Source organism: Talpa occidentalis, unplaced genomic scaffold, assembly GCF_014898055.3.
Source record: "Talpa occidentalis isolate TD23 unplaced genomic scaffold, MPIMG_talOcc4v2.1 talOcc4.8, whole genome shotgun sequence".
Taxonomy (NCBI): Eukaryota; Metazoa; Chordata; class Mammalia; order Eulipotyphla; family Talpidae; genus Talpa; species Talpa occidentalis.
Genome location: NW_023605194.1, coordinates 46,551,446 through 46,577,513, shown reverse-complemented (window position 1 = coordinate 46,577,513; position 26,068 = coordinate 46,551,446). Strand labels below are relative to the sequence as shown.

General features: G+C 36.1%; 1 protein-coding gene across 2 annotated transcripts in view; it reads right to left on the bottom strand.

The window, feature by feature from the left end:
* The window catches only part of CTNNA3 (catenin alpha 3), a 1,457,807-nt gene that overhangs the window by 1,312,456 nt on the left and 119,283 nt on the right, over positions 1 to 26,068 (bottom strand). For both annotated transcript variants that reach the window (XM_054690496.1, XM_054690495.1), the window contains exon 4: positions 8,632 to 8,798. In XM_054690496.1, coding sequence (XP_054546471.1) covers positions 8,632 to 8,798 — 167 coding nt within the window. The remainder of the gene's footprint in view (positions 1 to 8,631; positions 8,799 to 26,068) is intronic.

Genomic DNA, 26,068 nt, shown 5'->3' with positions numbered 1-26,068 from the left:
TCACCTATTAAAGTTAGGATTCAAGCAGGGTCTCTCTGCTGTGAAAAGTCATGTTTTCTATGTACATTTTCCTGACCCTTGAAAAAACAAGAGACTTCCAAGACAATTTTCTCTCAAATAAAATTGATCTTTATAAAATCCAGATGCCAATAAAAAAAGGATGTGGAATCTTGAAAGGTAAAATAATAAAGAAACATTCAAAAGACTTGAACAGTGCAGAGTGCAGAGAGAATAATTTTAACTTAAATTCTCATAGAAAAAGATGAGCAATACAACAATCAAAAAAGATAAACTCATGCCATTTGCAGCAACATGGATGGAGCTGGAAGGGATAATGCCAAGCAAAATAAATCAAAAGGAAAAAGATAAATATCAGATGGTTTCACTTATATATGGAATATGAAGGAACAGAACAAAGGGTTTGGAAACAGACAGAACTTGCAAGCAGACCACACATCTACGGCATACAATGGAGAAGGGGAAGGGGGTGGGTCAAAACCGGAGGGAAGAGCTTAAAGGACAAGGGAGATGAATCACTGGTACTATGGCAGTAGGAGAACTATAGAGACTTTACCTGAGGGGAGAAATTAAATACTGCCCAAATAATGCACAATGATGGAAGAAAATTAATTAATTTAAAAAGACAAAAATAAAAATATGAGCAATGGCAGCAAAAGAGCTAAATTGCTTTTCTAAGATTCTACAATTAATTAAATATTAAGATTTCATGTTTTTTTATATCCTTTCTAACTTTTGCATTGTACTTGTTTCCCCCAGAAAAGAAAAAAAAAAAACATGCATTTCCTTAAGAAACTAGATACCTTTAAAACTGCCAAGTAAGGAATCCTTGATATACTGAATTATATATTAACTCCCAGTTGTTGGCAATACTTATCCTATTAAGAGTTATTTAGTGAACCAAGTGTGTACTAATTGGGGGTCTCAGTCTATGTCCTCAAAATGGTCCATCATAATTGTAACTCTGGAGACAGGCCCGGAATGGGAAGATGATAGTTATTAAAGATAAGAATTGCATAAAAAAGTAATGCATTGTTATAGACTGTTAATTAAAAACAAAGTAGGGCCTCCCTGGTGGAGCAGCGGTTGAGCTCTGGGCTGCAAAGCTGCCCACAGCCTCTGCAGAGCTGGTTCAATCCCTGGCTGCCAGTGAGAGTCCCATATGGTGCGCAGACCTCTCCTGCTGCACCCACTGCTCCCCTCAGCAGTGTACTTCGTCAGTCTGCCTGTTCTGCTCCCCGCTCTGGCTCTGGTGAATCCTCTCACCCTCCCATGCTTCTGACTGTACCCAGTGCTTCATAAATAAATAAATCTTTTAAAAAATAAAAGAATAAAAGTAAAGTAACAAATCATTTAACTGGCATCTAAAAGTAAACATATTTCAATAGGGATGAAAATTCTGTTATTCAAATGTTGGCGAGGGTGTGGAGAAAAAGGAACTCTTCTGCACGGTTGGTGGGAGTGCAAACTGGTCCAACCACTATGGAGAGCTGTGTGGAGATTTCTGGACCTACTAAACATAGAGCTTCCATATGATCCAGCAATTCCACTCCTAGGTATCTACCCAAAGGACACAGAAACATCAATTCCAAAGAACACCTGCACCCCTATGTTTATAGCAGCACTGTTTACAATAGCTAAGCTTTGGAAACAACCCAAATGCCCAAAAATAGATGACTGGATCAAGAAGATGTGGTACATATACACCATGGAATATTACTCAGCATTCAAAAAAGATAAGCACATGCAATTTGCAGCAACATGGATGGCGCTGGAAGGCATCATGCTCAGCGAAATAAGCCAAAAAGAAAAAGAAAAATACCAGATGGTCTCACTCATAGCAGGAATGTAGAAAACTTAAATAAGGGACCAGGAAAATGAATAACTATAAGAAAGTGAAAATCAGAATCAACAAAAAACTATGAAACAGAGACACTTTTTGGGGGGTGGGGAGCGGGAGGGGAGGGATTGGGATCAGAAAGGGGGGGTTGCAACTGTATGGGGAATATAAAAATAAAATTTATTATTAAAAAAATAATAATAAATAAATAAATAAATAAATAAAATTTAAAAAAAAAAGAAAATTCTGTTATTGGGGAAAAAAATCATAAGAAAGAAAAGAGAAAGACCATTAAAGAACACTGATAGCAGGGAAATTGTTTGGTATTGTACAATAAAGATTAAACACAAAATTGTAGCAAATATTTGTGTCAGAAAAGAATCCACAATGAGCAGAAGTTTGAATGAAATTGTAAGATAAGATCAGAAAGAGGAGAATTAGGCTTTTGTCCATTATATTCAAATAAGGACATGAAATTAAAAGGTCACCTACTGCTTTTGATGAAAGAGTGTGCTCAGAAGAAAAAAATCTATTTGTAAAGTTGATTGTTTCCCTCCCCCACCACCTTCCCCTAAGAAACATCTATAATATATTGTTATCTAGTAGCATGTGTGAGAGAGAGAAAGATAGAAGGGAGAGGAAAAAGTGAGAGAGGGAGTGAGGGGAGAGGGAAAGGGCATGGGCACTACAAAATTCTTCTTAGGGCCTCCCTGGTGGCGCAAGGGGTTAAAACACAACCTATGAGGTTATCCGCAGCCTCTGCAGCATGAGTTCAAGACCCAGCTGGCAAGGGAGATACCCCCATGGTGCAGCAGACCTTTCCTGTCTCGCCGGCTGCTCCCTTCAGCAGTGTATCTCAGTGGATCTGCCTGTTCTGGTCCCCACTCTGTCTCTGGTGAATCCTCTCATGCCCCACACCTCTGGTCTGTACCCCAGTTCTTATATGCATGAATAAATAAATCTTTAGAAAAAATCCTTCTTAGGGAAGGAACTGTTTATATTGGGGGAAATACCTCATAGGATAATTTAAGATGGAGAATGATATCAGAGGGCATAAATGAGCAGAAGCCAAGTTAATGGTGCAGAGATAGAAACTCGTACTACATTCAAATGAATAGGAATTTAAGGATTCAAGGAAAAACAAAGGAGAACAGGTATGATGAAAAGAGGTAGAAGAATAATGAGATAAAGTAGCTAAAGGATTTTTAAGATTTCTAATATAGAGATTGAAGCCACTTAAAATATTTTGTTACATACAGAAAGCCCCTCCCTTCAATTCTTCCCAAGTTTCTGTACATTTTGCCTAGACACCCCTTGTCTAGGAGTGTTGGAATGTTTGTATATATGTGCAAGTGTGTTAAAATCAACTTCCAATTCTGGATTAACACACTATAGAATAGGGATAAAAAGACCATTCATAAACTGAAGTAATTCAATGGAAGAAAAAGCTTGGAGTCAGAGGTTACCCTGAGACTTTGGCCCCAGAGAATTTGCAGAAGTCTTGGGGCAAATATAATACTCGACAGGGCATAGAATGAGGATTCAAGCCTATTATATTTAGGGCAAGGTGATCCCAGAAGCCAAGTAGTTTATAACCATAAGCAGGTAATTGTGAGTAACTGAAAAATGAGATTCAAAAAAAAAGAAAGAAAGAAAGGAAAAAAGTGAGCTCTTAAGGGGTTGTTCAGAGTAAGTCATGCCAACCTAAGCTCGCTTCCCTTATAACTGGGATTACTAGACTGAAAAATCTGCAGTGCCACATATAGTACATCTTGATTTCAGGAAGACCTTTGAGAAAGTGCTTAAAGATAAAATAAAGAAACATGGTTTATAGAATAGCCCAATGAAGCAAGTGTGAAGCTCATTTCAACAACTTTATTCAAAATGTGTTAATAGCTGACTGATGTTATCTGAAAGGAAGATACATCAGGCTTTCCATGTCATTAAGCAACTTTTCATGGATAACTTGGCCAAAGACATATGAAAATAATACCAGATTAGTAGGGAAAAACAAACTAAAAAGTCAAAAAGTTCTGGATAAACTACAACAAAAAAGGCAGAGTTAACAAAATTTAACAAATAGGATTGCCCCCTACCTTAATCTCAGTTTTACTTTCTATAGTTACAGTTACTCACCATCAACTATAAACTGAAAATACTACAATAATGTGTGGTATTTTAAGAGGAGCACATTCACAAAATTTTCATAACAGCATGTTGATATAATTTTTCAATTTTATTGTTAATCTTTTACTGTGTCTCACTTATAAGGTAAAATTTATCATATGTATGTATGTATACGAAGAAACATAGTATATATTGTACAATATGGGTTCCATGGTTTCAGGCATAGACTGGGGGTGACCCTCATGGATAAGGAGAGACTACTCTATAAATATAACATCTACCTTTATATAGAAAAAATTAAACTCTCAGACCTTTATATAGAAAAAAATTAAATTCTTGAAAGAAATAAAACCACTGTCAGAAGAAGACCTGGATTGAATAGCTTGAGTTTAGAAATGTGTAGGTTTTAATTACTCACAAAATCAGTACAAACCAGAGTATGGCAAGGTTATCATAGGTAAGATAATGCTAAACTTTAAATAAAAAAAAAGTAATTATCTGAGTATATTATGGGATGGTCACATCAGAGAGCTTTGTTTTTTTTACAAGATGTTTTAATATCAATATTTTATTGGAGTTACCTCTAATCTAGAATATTCATAGAAAATAATTTACAGATTTGATTTTGGGGACTTTGTTGGGTTGGCAAATTATATTTAGTAATTCAGTCCAATCCTCTTGCTGAAAACAACTAAAAAGATTTGATGAATGATAAATCCTTCATCTTAAAAATGTCAGAGTTAATAAAACAGTAGGAAATTTCCAGATTGAGTTCTAACAGAGGCAATGCTTTGTTTGTTTGTTTCCCCATTAGCATCCCTTATATATATGCAGTCTCTGTCCCCCCCTCTTAACTTCTGTTATCAGTGTTAATTAATGTCCACTAGGTTTGTAATCATTTTTCTTTATCAAGTTGTCTGCTATGTAAATGTCCAGTATTTGTTTTTATTATTCTCACTTGCTTTACTGGACATAATTCTCTCAAAGTTCTTCCATTTTGGTGAAAATGACTGCATTTCATCTTTCCTTGTGGCTGGATAATATTCCATAGTATGGATATCCCACATCTTTTTGATACAACTGTCAATTGATGGACATTTAGTTTGCTCACATATACTAGCTATTGTAAATAATGCTACAGTGAACACTAAAGTGCAATAGTTTTCTGTGTTGTTAGTTTCATGTTCCTGGATAAACAGATGCGTCAAGAGTAGGACTACTGGGTTGTATGACATTTCCATTTTTAGTTTTTTAAGGTAAATTCAGATTGCTTTCCATAATAGCTGTACCAGTTTATACTCCCACACCAAGTTTTTTTATTCTAACTAGAAATTTAATATAATCATAAGAATTATTAGAAATATTCTAAACTAATATTTCCCAAAATATGATCTGAGAAGGTAACATAATAGAAGAGTTCTAAGGTCAAAAAATTTGGGAAAATCTGGGTTAAGCAAAGTTATACAAGTTTCTATACTGCAGTATTTCTCCCTACTTTTGATATGACAGGGTGCACTGAAAACATTTCTGTGTGCAGGCAGCATCGACCATAATGAAACACTTTTTCATGTTGCAGATTTATAAGACAGGTTCTTCAGAATAGTTTTGGAGAAAATTTTGACTAATTCTAATTGTGACAATCTCAAAAAAACACTCAATTTGTCTTCATTCTATCTGAAACCTCAAAGGAGCTGGTCATGCAATTCAAATAAACATTTTCATGAGGATAAAATAATTTTTAAAAACTATCACAATTTACCTCAAAGGTCTTCCTTTTTTAGAGCAGAAGTACCATTCTTGCATTATACATACTTATAACTTAAATGATCTAGCCCAAGTTCAGGTTCTGACAAGTTGCCAACTAAAGGGAGAAAGGTGATAAAGAGTTTCAAAATCCTCCTCCCCTGGCAAACCCGAATTCCTTTAACAACCTGTTAAGAGTACATGAACTTGGGCCTCCCCGGTGGCGCAGCGGTTGAGCGCTGGGTTGCGAGGCTGCTTGTGGCCTCTGCGGCGCCGGTTTGATCCCCGGCTGCTCCCCGGCCACCGGAGGAGGGTCCCACATGTTGCGCAGACCTCTCCTGCCGCCCGCTGCTCCCCTCAGCAGTGTACTTCGGTCCTTCTGCCTGCTCTGCTCCCCGCTCTGGCTCTGGTGAATTCTCTCACCCTCCCGCGCTTCTGACTATGCCCAGTGCGTGTATAAACAAAACAAACAAACCAGCAAACAAATAAATAAAAGCATGCCTCTATTACAAAAAAAAAAAAAAAAAAAAAAAGAGTACATGAACTTGTCTAAACACTTCAGGAAGATCTTTATAGTTAAAAATGTTCTAACCCTTGCAGTACTAAATTCAGAAAGTTGTTTTTTTTTTTCTTATTGCCTTGAGCAAATTTCTTAAATTCAGTATGCTTCAGCTTTTTATTTATAAAATAGGAATCATAATAGGGCTGTTGTGAGGATTGAATTAAAGGAATTAATCCCTCACAGTGATTGGCACATTATAAAACCTCAGTAAGTATCAACTTTTTTGTGTCGCAAAAAAGAGTAATTTGTTGGGGTTTTTTTTTCCCCCGATCTATATTACCACCTTCATTTTAAAATTTTAAAGCGTTCTTGTTTATTTTTTCACAATATAGGATTTTTCCCCTCAGGTGTGGTCACCATACTTTTCCCACCACCAAAGCACCCATAGTCCCTCACACACACACACCCCCTTTCTTCTACTCTCCCTCTCCCACTTCCCCTACTGAATGTCTCAGATCTATGGTCTGCTTTAAATAACAAGACCTACTGTGTGAATTACCTAGCACTATACCTAATAGTTATTGGCACTCAATTAAAATGGTAATGAAGGAAGCTGTGGTCTTTCTCTCTCTCTCTCTCTCTATATATATATGTGTGTGTGTGTGTGTGTGTGTGTGTGTGTGTGTGTGTGTGTTTATGTATGCATATATGCATATGTATACATATGTGTGTGTACAATTTTATATATATATGTGCGCATATATATATATATATATATCCAGTTACATCCTACTTGATTACAAATGTGGCAATTTTCACCTTACAAAAAACCTTTCATTCTGCCCAACCTCAAAAAAACTAGAGTCTAAACCAGGAAATATCAGATTATTGGAACTAGGAATTAACTGCCACCTAATTTTTCATACCATTTTCCTGATTATCACATTTATTAGTGTCTATATTCACATTCGAAAAAATTAATCTTAGAAATGTTTAGGGACTTGTTTGAGGTATTCAACAAACCAATAACCAAGTAACAAGGAACACTGCTCAATTATTTCACCTACAAAATCAATAGTAGACAGCTACTGGTGATGAGAACTAATCCCTTTCCTAAGAGCTATTTAAACAACAACAAAAAGTGCTGAGTTTTTCTTTTGTACTAATAAAACTATCAAAAGAAAAGGAATGAGAATGTACAAAGGAAAGGTCACTCTACTTTAGGGTTAAAATAAGCATTAGTGAGTAAGATAAAGAAACAAAAAAAGGTTTTGCTCAGCAATTAGAGAAAAAGATTTTGACAAGAAGGTCAACCAGTCAAGGCTATCATTTGCTTAATGGAGTAGTGATAATATAGACATCAGGCACCTTTTAAAATGAAGAAGTATTTATGGACAAAAGAGTAAGGGTCCTATTTAAAGCAGGAAAGAAAATAGAAACTGCAAAAGATTCTTTGCAACCTTTACATCTGAACAGTTGTTCAAACTAAAATTTAAGAAAGTAAAAGGCTTTAATAAAGTCTCTTTCTGCTAAACCTTTGCTAGATGGATTTGTCTAGCAAAATAAAGCAAATAGAGTATCTTGTTGCTTTTAGAGGTCCCTAGTTAAAATATATTCTTTTTTCATATTAAATCCATTTGTACATTTCATAATAGATTATTACAGCTATCACAGACTACCTATAAACATGTATTATTTATCTTGGATCCAGAGGGGCCATCAAAGCAGTATTGATTTGGCCTCCTGGTGGCACAGCTGAGCACCACGCTGTGAAGCTGACTGCAGCCTCTGCAGCACAGGTTCGATTCCCAGCCGGCCAGGGAGAAACCCACATGGCGCAGCAGACCTCACCTGCCTTGCCCGCTGCTCCCCTCAACAGTGTCTTTGTTCTGTCTGCCTGTGCTGCTCCCTGTTCTGTCTCTGGTGAATTCTCTCACCCTCCCATGCCTCTGACTGTTCTTGTATAAATAAATAAAGCTTTAAAATAAAAAGCAGTACTGACTTAAAAAATAGATTAAACTTTCAACATCTTAAGTTTAAGTTTTCTCTGTCTCACATTATTTATATTTATGTATTTATTATCTCCATTATCTGTATAATTATGTTAATATATATTTATATAGGTCGCAATAAATGGTCAAAACCTAGCACTTTCTCCTGTCCTTTTCCTCATCAGCAAACCATCTTCTGTTTTTTCAATCTCCCACTGGCTTTAAAACTAACTTCTAGCTTCATTCTCCTGATGTATACATTAGTTTCACAAAGCAATCGAGTCAGCTTCTGATGGGTGACACTAAGAAATGAGAATGGGGCCTGGATGCACTAGGATTGATGTCCAGTTCAGAGAATGGAATTAGAAGTGAGAACAATTCCAAGGTAAACTAAGCCATCTTTTACTTACAGCTGACACGTGCTGCAAGAGACACATGACATCAATCATGTCTGCGAGGATCAGGAGTCTGGTAACTGCAGCCAAAAGGGCCCTGGCAGCTTGAACCACTGCCTCTCTTTTTGGGAGATAACAAGGGTCGTCTGCAAATCTTTCAGCTGATATTTTCAGAGCTTCACCTGTAAAACATAACCCCAAATAAGTTATACTTTAGAAGTTTCAAATATGACTTGTTTCAGCACTTATTATCCAACCATGATAGTATAGTATTAAAATATGGCCAGATGACGCTAGGAAATTGTCATTGTCTCTTAATAAACAATGCAGTTTCAACCTGGCATCCATTTTTGATAAATGCTCTGGAGTTTAAGATGCATGATACCATTTTCCTGCAAGAAAACTATGCTCAATTGACTAGCAACACCTAGTAAAATTGCTGTCAACTATTGCATTTGTTGATCTCAGTTGCTATGAAATGTTTCATTACTAAGACTTCATACAGAAAAAAATCTTGTTTATAAAAATAAGGTAAATCTTCATGGAGTTATTTCGCAATTCAATGGATGCTAAAGAGTGAGCCTTAAGAACACAGCAGCTCTCTGTTAACAGTTTAAGACAGATTTATTCTGAACTATCTATGTATATGAATTCACATATCCTGGGTTTAGTGACAGATATAATATATTGCAAAGTACATAATTGTTAGAGACATATGTTAACTATTTTAAGGTTTTTCATTTTAAAAGTGTTACTATAAAAACAATATATATTAATTTTTAAAAGTCATAGTTCAGAAGAGTATAAAATGAAGAGTAAGCCCATCTTCACTTCTCTCCACTAATATAATTTTATAAGAGAATTACCACATCCACTTCTTTTTAAGTTTTCTAATTTATATGCTCAGTGGAATAAGCCAGACGGAAAAAGAAAAATATCGGATGCTTTCACTTATAACAGGAATATAGGGAAACCAAATAAGACATCAGTGTAAAAAATAATAACAGTACAAAACACAACAAAGCAAAATCAGACAATTATAAATCAGAGATATACTGTTGGGGAGGAGGAGGGAGAGGGATTACAGGGAGGGAGGGAGGGAGGAGCACAGGGGACTGAGGTGATGGTGCACAGGTGCCTTGGGGAAGGAAATTCTATGGGGACTACACCTGAGGGGGTGGGAAGAAGCAAATATTGTTTAAAATTTTTTTTAAATTATGTATTGTAAAACGTTAATATAAAATAAAAAAATGTTTTTAAAGTTTTCCAATTTAAACTTATTTTTACTATCAAAGCAATATGTATTAATTACTTCTAAATAAGTCACCATATTAAAGACTATAAAGTAAACGTCCCCACACTGAGCCCTCAAAAACCCACTAAGTTCTCTTATATCTATCCAGAAATTTCTCCATAAATGTGTTTTATGTGTATTCATGTGTATATACATATTTATATGTCTTTTATACTATAAATGTAAGTTTTGTATGTATGTAAGTTATGAATATATTCACATTTGTCATTCTTTTTATGCTTGAATAAAACTACACCTTAATGATATAACTTATTTTACTAAGCTTCTACTGAACAAGTCACACACTCCCAAATTTTTCCTATTCAAACATTACTACAAAGAACACCCGTGACATGTATCCTTGTATGTATGAGCAAATTTAGCTGTATAATAAATTCCCTAGAAGCATTTACTCACTTGTTAGAAGTTTAGTCTAGACATAAAATTACACAATATGCTTATCCAAACATATTAGATAACAATTAATTTAATACCTTGTAGTCTGCAATTGATATCAGTCTAAATATATTATTTCAAATTATACATATTGATAATAAATGCATAGAAAATTTTTAAATCTTGAAAATAGAATTGCTGAGTCACAAAACAGATAAGTTTTAAGTAAAATATTGCCAAAACATTCTCCAAAATAGAGCCATTTCACCAACATATTAAAGGGCCTGTATTATTTATTTTATTCTGTGAATAGTTGTGTCCATTTATTCATGAATTTCAGCATAAAAATAATGGAAAATATTATTTTTATTAAATATAACAAAGGATAGTATTCCTTATAATGACAAAGTCTGTGAAGAGGGCGTCAGACTTAACATGTTAATAAATCACAGATAACTCTCTTAAGCAATACCAAATTAGGAACTCAGTCTCTGATGTCAGACATTTCTGAAGTCAAATTCTTTTCTGTCACTATTAGTTCTGAGACATTGGATACTTAAGTACTTTCAGTGTCATCTTCTATAAGAAAGGGATAAAAATATTACTTACAATATTTCTGATATGTTTAAATAATACAGTTCATAATATGTATTTAACTCAGTATCTGTACAAGAAAAGCACTCAACAAATGTTAGCTGTTATTTTCTCAGGAAATTTCTAGTAGAGACAATAAGTTTTTAGACCAACAAGTGGTGATTTTTCTCTTCAAGTCACAACTGCTGCCTAGGAAACTGAAAAATTAAAGTGACCTCAGAAATTTTGAGGGCAGATGAATTCCCACAAAAAGATTATCTTTTCTTGTCATGATTCTGAATTGGAAAATTACAATAGCCTTTGTAGAATACAGTCCTTTATTTCATATTAAAATTAAATATGTATCAAAAATAATTCTATATTCTTGACTCAAAATGTTTGAATACTGAACTGGCTGATGAACCATACTCAGAAAAAGATTATTTAAGCATTAAACAACTACTGCAATCTTTGTCTCTGTTAAAGTAATATAAAGAGCAAGCCAAGTAGCACTGTTAGGAGAAAAAAAAAATCACTCCCTGGATATATTATTTTTTCTCAATTTTAGAACATTTTCATCACCAGACAAAGAAACTTCACGTCCTTTTGTTGCCACCCCTTCCATCCACTCATCCTCCAAAATCCTGGTTTAAAGCAATGCTAATCTACCTTCTCTGAAACACATAAATAACAATGCAGTAAATAGATTTCCTATTACTGGTCTCACTGCCTCCCTCCCATCAATATTCCTAATCCTTTTCAGGTAGTTTCAGCTCATAACTTTGGTCTCAACTTAAACATCACTTCTTCTGAGAATGCTTAGACTCCATCCCTAAGGCAGTTCTTACAGTATTTTATGCTTCCTATCACAACTCTCATCATTTATTGTAATGATGTCTATCAAAACCTGTCTTTTCTTCTGAATCGTCAGGCTTGTGAAAGAGTAAAAGCTACATTGGTCCTGGTCACCACAATATTCCCAGGATCTAGAATAGTGCATACTCTAATTTTTTCAACACATTGAATGAGTGCTGCTGAATGAATATGTGAATGAACATTTTTCAACTTCCTTTGACAAACATTTTCTGTTCCCTATATACACAGGTCCATCCTAGGCATCCCGGACAGTGATCAGTACAATTTTACAGCCCAAGAAGTTCACAAATGAGAGTCTACAAACACTGTGATACAATCTAAGCAAGGCCTTAGTAGAAACAGGTAAAAAGTACTAAAAATCACAAAGAAGAACCTACTTCTGCTTGATATGCCAGAGGCCACATAGAGAAAAGTTGTGAATTAAGTGCAACATGTTTCACCTATCAACAAAAATAGCTGGTTTGTAGACTTGACCTGTATCAGGAGAAAATGACATGTCTTCATGAAATAGAAGAAAAAGAGGAGAGAACAAATTTACTTTCTCTCTTAATATTCATTCTATGCTTTACAAATTGAGTTTATTCTTTTGAAATACTATTTTCAATACTAACACTAATTTTTCAGTTTCTCAATCTTTCTTACTTTGAAGTTCAGTGAATAGAAAAGTTTACTTTTAAAATACAAATTTAAAAACTACATCTTTCCTTCAAGAAATCCCACTCTATGTATAAATGGAATGTACCAAAGTTGTTGAAAATGTTACAATTAGATTCAGAAAGTTTTTTTATGTTCCTTTACCATAAAATATGCTTTTTAATTTTTTTTTGAAGCATCATTGGTTTACATCACTATTAGTATTTTGGAAATATGGGACCTCCCCCTTCAGGTGTAGGCACCATAACACACCCACTACCAAAGCATTCACAGTTCTCCACCATAGTCCACTGTGCTCTCTTCCCCTTTGTCTCCCTCCTCACGCCTCTCCTCTGGGTGCCTCAGTTCTACAGTCAGCTTTCAAGGGTTGGTTTTAAAACTGACTTTATATGACCCTTTGCTTGATTGCTCGATAGTCCACATATAAGTGACATCATCTCATATTTGTCTTTCTCCCTCTGGCTTATTTCTTTTTTTTTTTAAGATTTATTTATTTATGCATACAAGAGCTGGGGGACAGGCCAAAGGTGTGGGGGATGAGAGGATTCACCAGAGACAGAGTGGGGAACAGAACAGGCAGATTGACTGAAATACACTGCTGAGGGGAGCAGCGGGCAAGACAGGAGAGATCTGCTGAACCATGTGGTTAGCTCCCTGGCCAGGGATTGAACTAGTGCTGCAGTGGCAGCAGATAGCTTCACAGTGCTGCGTCTTAACCCCTTATGCCACCAGGGAGGCTCCTCTTGCTTATTTTACTTAGCATAATCCCTTCCAGCTCCATCCAAAATTAACTCTCTTACATTGTTGGCAGACTGGTCCATGCCCTATGGAAAACAATATGGAGATTTCTCAAAAGAATAAACATGGGGCCTCCCTGGTGGCACAAGGGGTTAAGGTGCAACCTACAAAGCTGCCCACAGCCACTGCAGCATGAGTTTGATCCCCGGCCAGGGAGGTGACCCACATGGCATGGCAGACCTCTCCTAACTCACTTGCTGCTCCCCTCAGAAGTGTACTTCATTTGCTCTGCCTGTTCTGTTCCCCACTCTGTCTCTGGTGAATCCTGTCACCCTTCCACACCTCTGGCCTGTACCCAGTTCTTGTATGAATAAATAAATAAATCTTTAAAGAAAAAAAAGGACTAAACATGGATCTGTCATATGACCCAGTAATTCCCCTCCTAGGTATTCTTCACTTTATAAACATACATACAGGGCCTCCCCGGTGGGGCAGTGGGTTGAGCACAATGCTGGGAAGCTGTCCGCAGCCTCTGCAGCGGACGTTCAATTCCCAGCGGGCTAGGGAGATACCCACATGGCGCAGCAGACCTCTCCTGTCTCACCCGCTGCTCCCCTCAGCAGTGGTTTCTGTCCATCTTCCTGTTCTGCTCCCTGCTCTGTCTCTGGTGAATCCTCTCACCTCCCATGCCTCTGGCCTGTACCCCAGCTCTTGTATAAATAAATAAATATTTAGAAAATAAATAAATAAATAAATAAACGTGCCTACATAGTTCTTTTAACTAACGAGTTCCTTTGCTTCATTTAAAAGTTCACATAAAAAAAAAAAATAAAAGTTCACATAGAAATCTGCCAATAGAACTGAGGCTACCAGAGTGGGAGGGTGAGAGGAGACAACTAAGTGTTGAGGAAACATAATGAAATATGGTGGAGGACTCTGGGTATTTTGGTGGGGTGTGTGGTATGGTAACAAGACCTGCAGGGGGAGACCCTATGCCTCTAAATCACAAACAATGTTGTAAACTAATGTTACTGCAATTAAATAATTAAATAATTTTAACACCAATTTCTAAAAATTATTATTTTGATTATAAATTTAATAATTAAAGAAAACACTGTATAAGCAAAACATCAGAAGGAGAAAGCGCAACAACCAAAATGAAAATGGGCAGGCAGTAAAGCTCAAATTTTCCACAACTTTTATAATTAACATTTTATTTATGACTCAATTAAGATTTCTTGTATATGCCTCTGTGTGTTTGAATGCACCTTACATATGTAACATACACAAGTGTATATTAATTGATTCAATATATAAAAGCATACTCTGGTGTATTGGGGTTTCCGGGCTGAGGCTGGGCACAAGGGGCTTGGTTTTATTTGTTTTTAATTGGGAAATGGCCATTTTGAATTTGAAAGCTCCTAAGAGGTAGGAACTTGAATTTAACTTTGGAACATATTGATCTTTTACTTCACAGGGAAGAAAAGAAGATGACTTCAACTAGGTCCTAAATGTACACTTGTTTAAATAAATAAACTTCCTTTAAAAAGTTTGAGACATTTTGACTTATAGGAACAAAACTATTTTAGAGGATAAAGGAAGACCTTTTACAGCAGAGGGAAGGGTCAAAAAAATAGTTACTGTTATTATTACAGAGCAGGGTGAGGGTATACCAGAACCCCCAAACCTCCCACTCTAAATGGATTCTGTCATTAACTGCATCAAGACAAAACATACTCTAATGTAAATGACCTTCAATAGAAAGTAACTTTAATACAATTGGTATGAAATAAAGAGAAGAGAAAGAATATAGTTTAAAAAGTTTCCAAATGAAGCACCCAAAAGTTACCCATACCCTCATGGGCAAATGCCCAACCAAACAGGGTTGGTCCCAAAATGGGACCCCTGAGACCCAAAAGCTTGCCAATAGTCTAAGGCACTTTCTGGTGGGGAACCACAGAAAAGGGACAGAAGGGGCCAGGTAAGTCTGAGACGAAAGGGAAAAACGAAAATACAAGTCAAGGAAAAGGCTGCCATCGTCAACCTCTCCACAGACCTCTCACCCATGTCTCTGTGTCTTTCAAATGTCTACTTCCATGTCCCCCACGTCCCTGGTACAAGCCCAAGAAGCAAGCATAGCTTCTTCACATGACTCTGCTCTGTGTGCCTCCTCCAAGTCTCCTTCTGCATTTTCCTTTCTTCCTAGCTGCACCCTCCCTTAGGGTGTGGCAGGGAACCTGGAACTTCCCCTTCCCTTGGGGGTTATCCTGTTAAATTATGTGAACTCAAGCTTGGGAACTAGATATAAAATATCAGCAGGGATATCTACATATCTACATATAGTTACCATTGTAAGGCACTGACTGTTTCCTTTCCCTATTAAAATCTTCATATTCTCAGTAAAATCTTACCAAAAGTTATCATTTGGTTAAAACAAATGCAGAGTAATATAGAACAGATTCCTTTTCCACCAAAAAAAATAATAATAAAATGGAGAAAACATATGAAAAAAATGATCATGAACCACTTGAGCATCAGGCATTAAAGACAGAAAGCCCTGCAGAAGGAGAAACTAATAGGACAAGCCCTGCCTTACTGCCTTCAGAGACATTCCAGGCCACAAACAAGAAAGAAAAATAACACAGAACCTGGCAAATTGAGCTGGAGACATAGCTAAGAATCCAAGGAGATTGTAGCAACTAAAATACACAGAATAGAGACTGGGAAAGAAGAGAGATATGCAGAGAATTCAGATTGGCAAAGGCTCCCCTTTAGGTGTTCATTTGAATACTCCTCAACCCATACAGGGGTGTGGGGAGAAACTACCAGAGGCTAGGGAGAGAAGCACCCTGTGAACCTGATATTCATACAGGGCCAGGCAGGCAACAGTGCTTATTCCCACCACTAGGCAATTTCATCACTCTTAGGACACTGGATAGAGTATATGAAAGGGTTTTGCCTCAACAGTGGAGAATAAATCACCCAAGACAGCACTGTCCCAGTTTTTCCTAATAAAGGAATTCAGAAAGAGCATAATTCCCACCCTAATGGCCTGCAGCAGTGACATAATGGCCTCAAGAGCTGCGGGCAGGTAAAGGCAACAACAAGCCAGCAAATTGAATCAACCAAAGTACAAAAGCATAGGCAATGTTCTACTGAGCCCTGCACCTCTGAGAAAACGCAAAATGAGTTTGGGGGAACACTTTGCTAGGGCTAATTTTATAAAATCATAAATATTTACAAAATAAAATTTGATAGAACTATTGTAATTTATGTAAAACTGAAGAAAACATCTCCTAACATCATAGTAGGGATAAACTAGAAACTTTCTTAAGAGATCATCTCTTAACCATCTCTCTACATCAATCAATTTTTTTAATACCCTCTCAGAAACTTCTTCCCACTCAAGAATTTTCTCAAATATATGGAGCCCTTCTATTCCAACTGATTGAGGTGTACCAGGACTCTGTTAATTTATTCCCTAACCTTTTCATGTGAGTTGTACTTTTAATAAATAAACTTGTCAAATGAGAGTACAAAAAAAATATGTTATTTCTTTAAAACTAATTTGGAGAAACTAATGTCTCCTTTAAAACCAATGCTTGGAAGGGCCTCCCTGGTGGCGCAGGCGTTTGAGCACCGCACTGTGAAGCTGTTCGCAGCCTCTGCAGCGCAGGTTCAATCCCGGCGGGGCCGGCCTGCGAGGGTCCCACATGGCGCAGCAGACCTCTCCTGTTGGGGCGCTGCTCCCCTCAGCAGTGTGTACTTCGGTCAGTCTGCCTGTTCTGTTCCCCACTCTGTCTCTGGTGAATCCTCTCACCCTCCCGCACATCTGGCCTATACCCCAGCACTTCATAAATAAAAAATAAATCTTTAAAAAAATAAAAATAATGCTTGGAGATGTTGCATAAAGGCGAGTTCCTAAATGTTGTCAAATTAATGTGCAAGGAAAAAAATGGTAAAATTTAGGGCAAAGTGAGATAGAAGATTATAAAATATCAATAAAAATTCTGCAGCTAGGTAACTTCTCAAGTGTAATTAAGCTTTCTTCCATAAAAACACCAAACTTGGAAGTCTTAAGCAATGTTGCATGGGTGATTAAAGAAAAAACAATTTTTTAAATAAATTTTATTTTTATATTCCCCATACAATTGCAACCCCCTTATTTTGACCCCAATCCCTCCCCTCCCAGCCCCCCATAGAGTGTCTCTGGTTCAGTTTTTTGTTGATTTTGATTTTCACTTTCTTATAGTTATTCATTTTCCTGGTCCCTTATTTAAGTTTTCTAGATTCCTGCTATGAGTGAGACCATCCGGTATTTTTCTTTTTCTTTTTGGCTTATTTCGCTGAGCATGATCCCTTCCTGCGCCATCCATGTTGTTGCAAATTGCATGTGTTTATTTTTTTTGAATGCTGAGTAATATTCCGTTGTGTAAATGTATCACATCTTCTTGATCCAGTCATCTATTTGGGGGCATTTGGGTTGTTTCCAAAGCTTAGCTATTGTAAATAGTGCTGCTATAAACATAGGGGTGCAGGTGTTCTTTGGAATTGATGTTTCTGTGTCCTTTGGGTAAATACCTAGGAGTGGAATTGCTGGATCATATGGAAGCTCTATGTTTAGTAGGTCAAGAAATCTCCACACAGCTTTCCATGGTGGTTGGACCAGTTTGCACTCCCACCAACAGTGCAGTAAGAAAAAATAATTTTATGAGACTAAACCAACAGACTGATCTTACTACAAGTAAGATTGGGGCCAAAATCAATGGATTAGCTGATGTTCATGTTATACCTTTAAGATAAAATTAAAATATTTAAGGGGTGTGTGTTTGTGTGTGTGTATAAAAACTAATGAACTTTTTACTAGTAATAATGAAAACAAATGTATCTTGAAGCAAAAAAAAAAGTTGTTGACTTAAAAAAAATACATTTATTGCGGTAACTAACACTGTTTTACAACACTGTATATGTTTCAGGGGTATAGGCTCACACCTCTATAAATGTAGTTACCACACCACACCCAGCTCTAAGGCCCCAATAATCCTCCACCACAGTCCATTTGTCCCTATGGCCCCTTTGCACTAACACCTTCTACCTCCCCTTCTGGTAGCCTCAGATTTAGAGTCAGATTTCAAAGGTTTGTTTTGGTTTTTGTCTATTCTTTTGTCTTATTTTCTATATTCCACATAAGAGTGAAGCCATCTGTTATTGTCTTTCTTCTTTGAAAATTGCATTTTAAAACATTGGAAGGGGCCTCCCTTGTGGTTCAAAGTGTTAAGCACAGCATTATGCAGCAATCCGCAGCCATTACAGCCCCTGCTGGCCAGCTACCCTCTCACCCCTCAAACCTCTGGCCTGTACCCCAGCTCTTGTATGTATAAATAAATAAATCTTTAATAAAAATAAAAAATAAAATAAAACACTGGAAGTATCTTTAATTTCTGCCCTAGTTAGGGAAATTTAACTACATATTTATATGTAAAAATATATTACTCCATATTAAAAAACTTTATTAATGTCTTTTTTCTGTAAAATATTTTATGTGCCTATCAACTATCCATCTAAATATATTCCAATACAAAGAAAGCTTTAAAATAGAGCTAACAAAAAAAAAATAGTTAACATACTCCTCAGAATTTTTTTAAAACTTTTTAAACTACCAAAGAACTGACAAAGTAATGTTATTTAAAATTAACTACAATTTTAAGGTAATAAAATATATCTAAGTATTATGTTTAAGATTATAATTCCTACATCCACATACTGGGTGTATTATATATTAAAGCTATTTATAGTAAAATAAACTGAACATAGCCATCCATATAGTAAAACAAGCAATAAAAAGATAATATCATGAATTTGCAACTTAATTAACTTAAGTGTTCAAACTTTAAGCTGAAATAGCTGCCTATTATTGTGCCTATTGAATTTATCACCAATAACCTATTGATTAATATGCTAACAATAAACATTTCTACCATATTATTCTTCATGTCAATTTTAATCTTCCGAGGGAGAAAAAAAACTAAAACTTACAACTAAAATACCATAACTTAAAACTTAAGTCTGGCATAATTACCCATTACATTTCCAATATTTCCTTTTCTTATTAAATATAAGCAAATTTAGCTTCTGTTATAGTATGCTAAAGTAACAAAAATTCGTATCCTTCATTTTTTGACATCTACTAAAAGAGTCTCATTAGAGTGCTTTAAAATTAAGTGACAATGCTATCATTTTTTTCAAAGTGATACCTACTGCTTACAAAGAACTCATTCTCTCGTATAACAAATATTTATTCAGCAACACAATATGCGAAGAACTATGGAGTATACAATAATAATGATAACTAAATATGGTCTCTACCAGGTGTCCCCAAATGAGGAAACAAACTGTATCAATGAGAAAATTCTGTTTGCTTTTAAATGTCAGCATCTTCAGATTTATTTCCTTAAAGAATAGTAAACAAAGCTCCATAGCACCTTCCTCTCAAAATATTGTGTTGTTGGAAAAGTCATGATATATTTTTTCTATTTTTTTCAAGCAAAAATGTGTCATGAGGGGCCTCCGTGGTTCCACAAGGCACTAAGTCTCAACACTAGGAAGCAATCTGCAGCCACTGCAGCATGAGTTCAATCCCTGGCCAGGAAGCTAACCCACATGGCACAGCAGACCTCTCCTGTCTCACCGGCTGCTCCCCTCAGCAGTGTATTTCAGTCATTCTGTCTGTTCTGGGCCTCCCCTGGTGGCGCAGCAGTTGAGCGCAGGGTTGAGAAGCTGCCCACAGCCTCTGCAGCACCGGTTCAATCCCCGGCCGGTGGGCGAGGGTCCCACATGGCGCGTAGACCTCTCCTGCCGCCCACTGCTCCCCTCAGCAGTGTACTTCGGTCCTTCTGCCTGCTCTGCTCCCCGCTCTGGCTCTGGTGAATTCTCTCACCCTCCCGCGCTTCTGACTGTACCCAGTGCTTGTATAAATAAATAAATAAATAAATAAATAAATAAATAAATAAATAAATAAATAAATAAATAAATAAAAATAAATCTTTAAAAAAAAGAAGTTCACTACTAAATGTCTAATTCTATTTCAAACAATTGACCTGTTTAAACTGATTACCCACTTTTCTCTTCTCTTTTCCCTCTGGTAACCACTAATTTAGTCTTATAGTCTAAAAGCTTATTTTCATTTTAAGGTTGGCCAACTATGGAAAACAGGCCATATCCAGACTATCCTGTGTGTACAACCCACAAGCTAAAATTGGGTTTCACATATTTAAATGGTTGAGGGAAAAAAAAATTAAAAGAAGTGAATATTTAATAATGCAAAATTTATATGGAATTCAAATTTCAGAGCTGATTAATAAAATTTCATTAGAACATACCTTTTTTTTTTTTATTTATTAGCTTTCCCAATTTAATGGGATAATACCTGGGTTGAATACTTGGGACATATAGCATATGGCCCACAAAGTCTAAATTATTTACTATCTGGCTTTTTATAGAAAGCATACTTCATCTAACACTTCATCTAAGATAATCATTCATAATCTCTTTTTAAAAATAAAATTCAAGTATTCTATACACAACAAAAATTCCATACAACTAACAAGTGTTTCCATTTTTATATACATGAATGTGGCTCTAAAAAGCTCATTCTTTTTTGTAAAATCTTTAGTTTGCTTTCATGTCTTAAGCTAAATACATGGGCCTAGCCTAAAAATCCTAGACAACATAATGTCAGATTTATCCCTTAATAGTATAAAATTTGATCCAGCATTCTTTTGAATATGGTATTTATACAATTAATAATTTTAGCATCTCAGGATTTTTCTTATGTCTCAGTTAAATAGTTCCCTGCAGAAAGTTCAGCCAACTCAAAATAATGCTCCCAGTATAATACCAAAAGGAGTTATGAATTTTCTTCTCACCTCTAAAGCATAATAGTGAAGAACTATATTGCAGGATCAATTTCTAACTTTCTCCTAGCTTGTTCACTAACTTTCTAAAGCTAAAAATAAAACACTGAGCCACTCATAATTTTTCAGTATCAATCTCCTTATTGTGCAAACTCAAAGATTATGGAAACACATAAGGAAAACAACTGAAAACCTTTAGTTCCCCAGAGAACTAAAAGTACTAGATAAAGGTAGAATTTGTAAAAGGCAAAAGTGTTCTCACTGCCATATTAATATTTTATATCTTTTTATTTGAAGATTTATCATATCAAAATCAAAGCTATTCCCATGAAACTTGCAGAACAATTTCTTAACTGTGGAACTTCTAAATTTCTGTCTCAGTCCATCATGAACACCTTAATATCAGTCACACAATTTTAGGAGTTCAACTATCTATTGCCAATATACTATCAATGGTGACCCTCAACTGCAAATATCTCTTTGTCAGGAGTGGCTGAAAATGGTACCTATTGAATTAGGTAATACATAGTCTAAGGAAGAAGTCAGAGATGAAAATTATTGGGGGGTGGGAAGTAGCAATGAAAACTTTTGTAATATAGGGGGAAAAGGTGAAGCAAGTAAGGGGGAAAAGTTATTCCTTCTTTAGCATCAGTGTAGGCATAGGTTGGGAATACATAGTGAAGACGGGGGAAAAGGATGAGTAAGGCAACTCTCATTGAAAGCTTCTAGCATCAAAAAGCAAAGAAAAATAAGAAGGTATCATCTCACATAATGTACTAGCAGAGAAAAAGGTAAAAAAAAAATCAAGAATACACTCTAACAACTCAAACATTAGTGTGATATTATACATCCATGTATATTAAGGACAGTCATTCCTAATTTCATAGTTTCTTATACTTTTGTTTCTAGTTGTTGTTACTAGTTAGATCAGGACTTGCCCCATCTGGGAGTGATTTAAAATAATGGTTGCAAATTTCATGCACAGAAAAAAATACTTCTTTTAAGTGGAGTCTTGATTATCATTTTTTCCCAACCCCCTTTTAATATCATTTTCTTTAACACTCATTCTCTTTCACAACCAAAAACTTCCCTCTTTGATAATTTTTCACTGATTTGTGGAAACCAGTGCACCTCTCAGTTTTCTCCTATATTCATAATTACAATTTGAATGTAATTTTAATATTGGGTGTCTTTGTGTGTGATAAAATCAATTTTACTGCAAATAACATTCTTCAGCTAATTTCAGTAACTCCTCTCTTTCCCTAATGATGCCTCAGGCACTTGGATGCACTAGCTCCTAAGAGCCTTTGTAATTAAATCCCTTGATCAAAATTACATAATATTTTATTATGTGGGAAACTTAATTCATTACACCAAGTCTTATACATATTTTGGTATATTATCACTATGTTTATGTCAATCCAGCCACACTTAATACTTCTTTCATCAGAAATGAGATAATAAACTGACTATAGAAGAGCACTTTGGGTGACCGGTTAACCCTAAATATTTTACAATTCTCTTTAAAAATCATTATTAATTAACTCAGAGAGCCAGTAGCCCAAAGTTTCTCATTTTGGTGTGGGAGAAATAATGCTAATCAGGATATTAAGAGATCTACTTTCTACTCATTAGCAGTACTTAATGAATGGTATTTGAAAATATGGAAAGAAAATTACTCTCTAGGAATAATCTCAGTAGTCATCACATACACAATGGATTGGAGGAGAGATAAATCCAAAAGAGAAAGGAATTTTCTTTTTTACATCCCAGAAAATGACAATGATGAACATACTGCTAGGGTAAAACAATCAGTCATTTTGGGCCTCCCCTGGTGGCGCAGGTGGTTGAGCACCGCGCTGTGATGCTGTCCGCAGCCTCTGCAGCACCGGTTGGATCCCGGCCAGCCAGTGAGAGTCCCACGTCCCACGTGGTGTGGCGGACCTCTCCTGTCTCGGCCGCTGCTCCCCTCAGTAATGCTTTCTGTCTGTCTGCCTTTTCTGCTCCCTGCTCTGTCTCTGGTGAACCCTCCCACCATCCGGGCATCTGGTCTGTACCCCCGTTCTTGTGTAAATGAATAAATAAATCTTTTAAAATAATAATAATCAGTCATTTTAAGAAACAGAATTGATCCCAATCTGCAGACAGTGGCTAACCTTGATGAAAAATTGACTTAAAGTCCTAGCATATCAAAAGAATGGCATTGTCAATAAAAAGGGGACTGTGTTATCCATGGAAAAAGAAAAAATTACAGAAGTTGATGATATCTACCCAAACAATTTCTAACAGGGTAAGAGTTTTAGATACTAAGCTTTAAAAACTATAACCCTATTGGTAAGATTATCTCTATAGAAATGATAGATTATTCTGGTGACTTTTAACCTCACACCATTAAACATTCAATTAATCCACCTTCCTTCTATTCTATTTCCACGCTCACTAAGAAATCTTCTCGTCATTATTTTGTTCCCAGTATTGGTCTGTCTACAGTAACAATATACTGGTTGTTGTGAGTGTATTTTTTTCTGCATAACAACTTTAGTTTTCATTGTAAAACACTAACAACTACAGAATTGTATGACCTCTCTCCCTGAATCACTCAGAAAATTAAGATAGAAATTTCTATCCTATTTCCTCAGATTTCTGTAAATATCATATCATTGTTATGTCAAAGTGCTTTTGAAAAGCATGAAAGAAACCTCATGAATAAAAGGCAGCATTATTATAAAAATAACTAATTACTGAGAACTTACATATATTGTTCATGAAACTTAAAATTTTAGATTTAATACAATTATAATAAAAGAGGTAAGGGAAGATCTTAACCTCTAAACAATACTGCCTCATCTCATTACACATTATATGTAACTATTTAAAACATCTAAATTCTCAGATACTTTAAATTATTTATCTACTTACTTAGGCTAAAGGACTCTTAAGTACAATGTTTGAAATTAAACCAGAAATGTAAAGAACTGATTATTTTTATAGAAATCTGCCCAGAAAATAGCTTTCAAAAGCTTTATGTTTTTTAATAAATAATTAAACATAGCCTACTAAACTATATTCATAACAGCATTCAACTGCTTAAGAACTTACTTAGTTGTTCACCAATACCTAAGACATAAAGTGCAATCTTGTCTATTTTAAGGCAGATTCAACTCTGAATCAACAAGTCTGAAATTATTTAGTTTCACTTAATTCTTTCTCTAGTCTTAGTAAACTACTTATCATATTCATGTTAACCTTATTAACTTAACTTTGCTCAGAACATTCCCTTAACTGGGATGCTCATAGGCTCCATCAGTTCTTTCAAAGTGTCTACCTGAGCATTCTTATTTAAAAGGTCTTTCTCTAGACCTCATTAAGATGGAAACAGAATAGACCAAAGAGGAATAAAACCATAACAAGACTGTTAAGAGGAGTTAACTGCAGTTGAGAGCCTTCTGAAAGGTATAAAGGTATTGACAGATTTTATAAAAGAAGAAAGCTATTATCTAGAATATGTCAAAAAGAGTCTTCAGAGGATGTTGGAGTTATTCTCCATTGGAATCCAAGGAGACTCTGGCTTGGAAGTATGATACAAAGAAGAAATGAACAGTGAGTGGTTAATTGAAATCCTCTATGTGAAATGCTGTGTCCCTGCCCCTTTCTTTATTATTGTTTGCAAAGCATCAGGCAGCGCAGCAGTTGCCTCCAAGTCATAAAAGGGAAACTTTTTAATTCAGAGGAATAGAGGAAATCACCTGGGGAGAACTTCTGGTGTGTTATTGGACTCCACAATACAGGCTTCCTTATTCAGACAGACAGAAAGGATCAAGTGGCAAGAAAGAGGAAGAATGCCTGAAAGAGGATTATGATATTGTGGGGATAATGTGCCTAATGCAGAGATGTCTGGAGATGATAACCAAGTTGATTTATCGCTGAAAGATCATTTGAAAGAAAGATACAGAGTTTCACAAGAGATGTTTCTGTGAGGGAAAAAGCATGACTTTTAGCAATAAAATATATAGAAACCACACAGTCCAAACAGAAATTAGACCAAGTGGTGGTGTAATTTTAAGTAATGGAAAAGAAAATCCACTTGATCTTGATGGGGACTCATTCCCTTATGATTAGCTCAGGGGTGTGACACTGGAGCCTTGGAGAAGATGATTTTTTTTAGATTTATTTATTTATACAAGAACTGGGGTACAGGCCAGATGCACGGGAGGGTGAGAGGACTCACCAGAGACAGAGCAGGGAACAGAACAGGCAAATGACCGAAATACACTGCTGAGGGGAGCAGCGGGAGGGATAGGAGAGGTCTGCCACGCCATGTGGGACCCTCGCTGGGCGGCCAGGATCAAACTGGCGCTGCAGAGGCTGTGGACAGCTTCACAGTGCTGTGCTCAACCACCTATGCCACCAGGGGAGGCCCATGATTTTACAAAATTATTTTATCCTGTAGGAATAAATGTATAGTGTCAAAATAACACTGTTGTGCATTCAATCTCAACTTATAATATCAACTAATGAACAAATGCAGATGATTTCACTATGGTTGAATATGAGAAAGTGTTAATAATTTGGGGTCTCCCTGGTCACTTAGGGGTTAAGTCTCAATGCTATCACCGCTAAGGTCTGAGTTCAATGCCAGGCCAGGAAACTAACCTACATATGGTGCAGCAGGCATCTCTTGTCCCGCCTGCTGCTCTCCTCAGCAGAGTATTTCAATGGAACTTCCTGTTCTGCTCCCCACTCTGTTTCTGGTGAATCCTCTTACCCTCCGCACCTCTGGCCTAGACCCCTGTTCTTCTATGCATAAATAAATAAATAAATTTAAAACAAATAAAGTGTTAACAACTTGGCAATCAGAAAGTGAGAGTGAAAGTAGAACTCAGTTCAGAGGGAATGGAATGGGACTTTCTAACCAGACACAAGGAGAGTCAGGATAAGGACTAGAGGTGATGAATTATGAAACAAGGGGATATAAGAATAACTTCAAACTATCAACATTGTAAAGAAA